The following is a 1,079-nucleotide window of genomic DNA, read 5'->3' on the forward strand; positions in this document are numbered from 1 at the left end:
CCCAGGCCCAGGCCCGAGGCCCGAGGCCAGGCCCAACGAGCGCGCGCGCGCGCGCGCCGGCCGGCCGGCCTTCCTCCCCGCGGCCCGGCCCGGCCCGGCCCGGCCCGCCGCCCTTTCGCCCTCCTGCGGCCGAGCCCGGCCCACCTCCCCGCTCACCGGCGGCGGCCGGATCTTGCAGATGCCCGACTTCTCGGCGATGGGCCGGATCTTGGCGATGTAGCCCAGCGGGTCCCGGAACTCGGCCCAGCTCGGCTCGAAGACGGGGCACTCGGGCGGGGGCACGAAGTCCTCGGGCCCGGCCTCCATGGCGGACGCGGGGGAGGACACGGACGCGGACGCGGACGCGGACGCCGCCGACGCCGCCGCCGCCGCCGCCAATGCGGGCGCGGACCAGGACGAAGCCTGGCGCGCGCGCGTTCGTGCGTGCGTGCGTGCGTGCGCGCTACCCGGAGCGCTCCCGGACCGCCGCCGCCACTGCCGCCGCCGCCGTGGTCGCCGCGCCGCCCCCGGTCCCAACCACTGCCGCCGCCGCCGCCGCCGCTGCCGACGACGACGACGACGCCGCCGCTGCCGCCGACGCCGCCGTCGCCATCTTGGGTCGGTCTGTTCCCTTCCGAGCTGCCGAGAATCCTTCCGCTGCCCCGGCTCCCGGCCCCGGCCGCGCCGAGGGGCACTGTCGGGGCCTCTCGGCGGATCCCGGGGCGGGGGGGCCGGGGGGGGGGGGGGTGGGGAAGGGGGGGGGCTGTGAAGCTGCGGGCGGTTCCGGCTCGTGGGGGAGGAAAAAGTCCCTCAGGCGAGGTGGCGGAAAGGTACTAGGGAAGGTAAACAAAAGCCGGATCTTCTTGAGCCTGTAGCTGGTCGTGCACGTTTAAAAGCCAGAGCTGCGCAGGCGCCCTGAAGGAGCCAGGAAGCGAGAGGGCCAGGGATAGGGAGGGGAGAGGCGGGGCCAGGGATAGGGAGGGGAGAGGCGGGGCCAGGCCGGGAGAAAGGGGCGGGGGCAGCGGGAGGAGGCCAGAAGAGAGGGGCGGGGCGAAGGGGATGGAAGACTGAGAGAAGGGGAGGGAGGAGGAGGAAGGAGG

The 1,079-nt window shown here is 75.9% G+C and overlaps 1 protein-coding gene across 4 annotated transcripts in view; it reads right to left on the minus strand.

The window, feature by feature from the left end:
* Window positions 1–306, minus strand: part of KDM5C (lysine demethylase 5C) — an 18,426-nt gene extending 18,120 nt beyond the window's left edge. For all 4 annotated transcript variants that reach the window (XR_003567224.1, XM_027841152.1, XM_027841150.1 and 1 more), the window contains exon 1: window positions 157–306. Coding sequence is in view for 3 of the 4 variants with exons in the window: in XM_027841152.1 (XP_027696953.1) it covers window positions 157–306 (150 nt within the window). In the remaining variant the exon portion in view is untranslated. The remainder of the gene's footprint in view (window positions 1–156) is intronic.
* Window positions 307–1,079: the final 773 nt, after the last annotated feature.

The sequence above is a fragment of the Vombatus ursinus genome, unplaced genomic scaffold (genome assembly GCF_900497805.2).
Source record: "Vombatus ursinus unplaced genomic scaffold, bare-nosed wombat genome assembly UNPS02014853.1, whole genome shotgun sequence".
NCBI classification, from domain to species: domain Eukaryota; kingdom Metazoa; phylum Chordata; class Mammalia; order Diprotodontia; family Vombatidae; genus Vombatus; species Vombatus ursinus.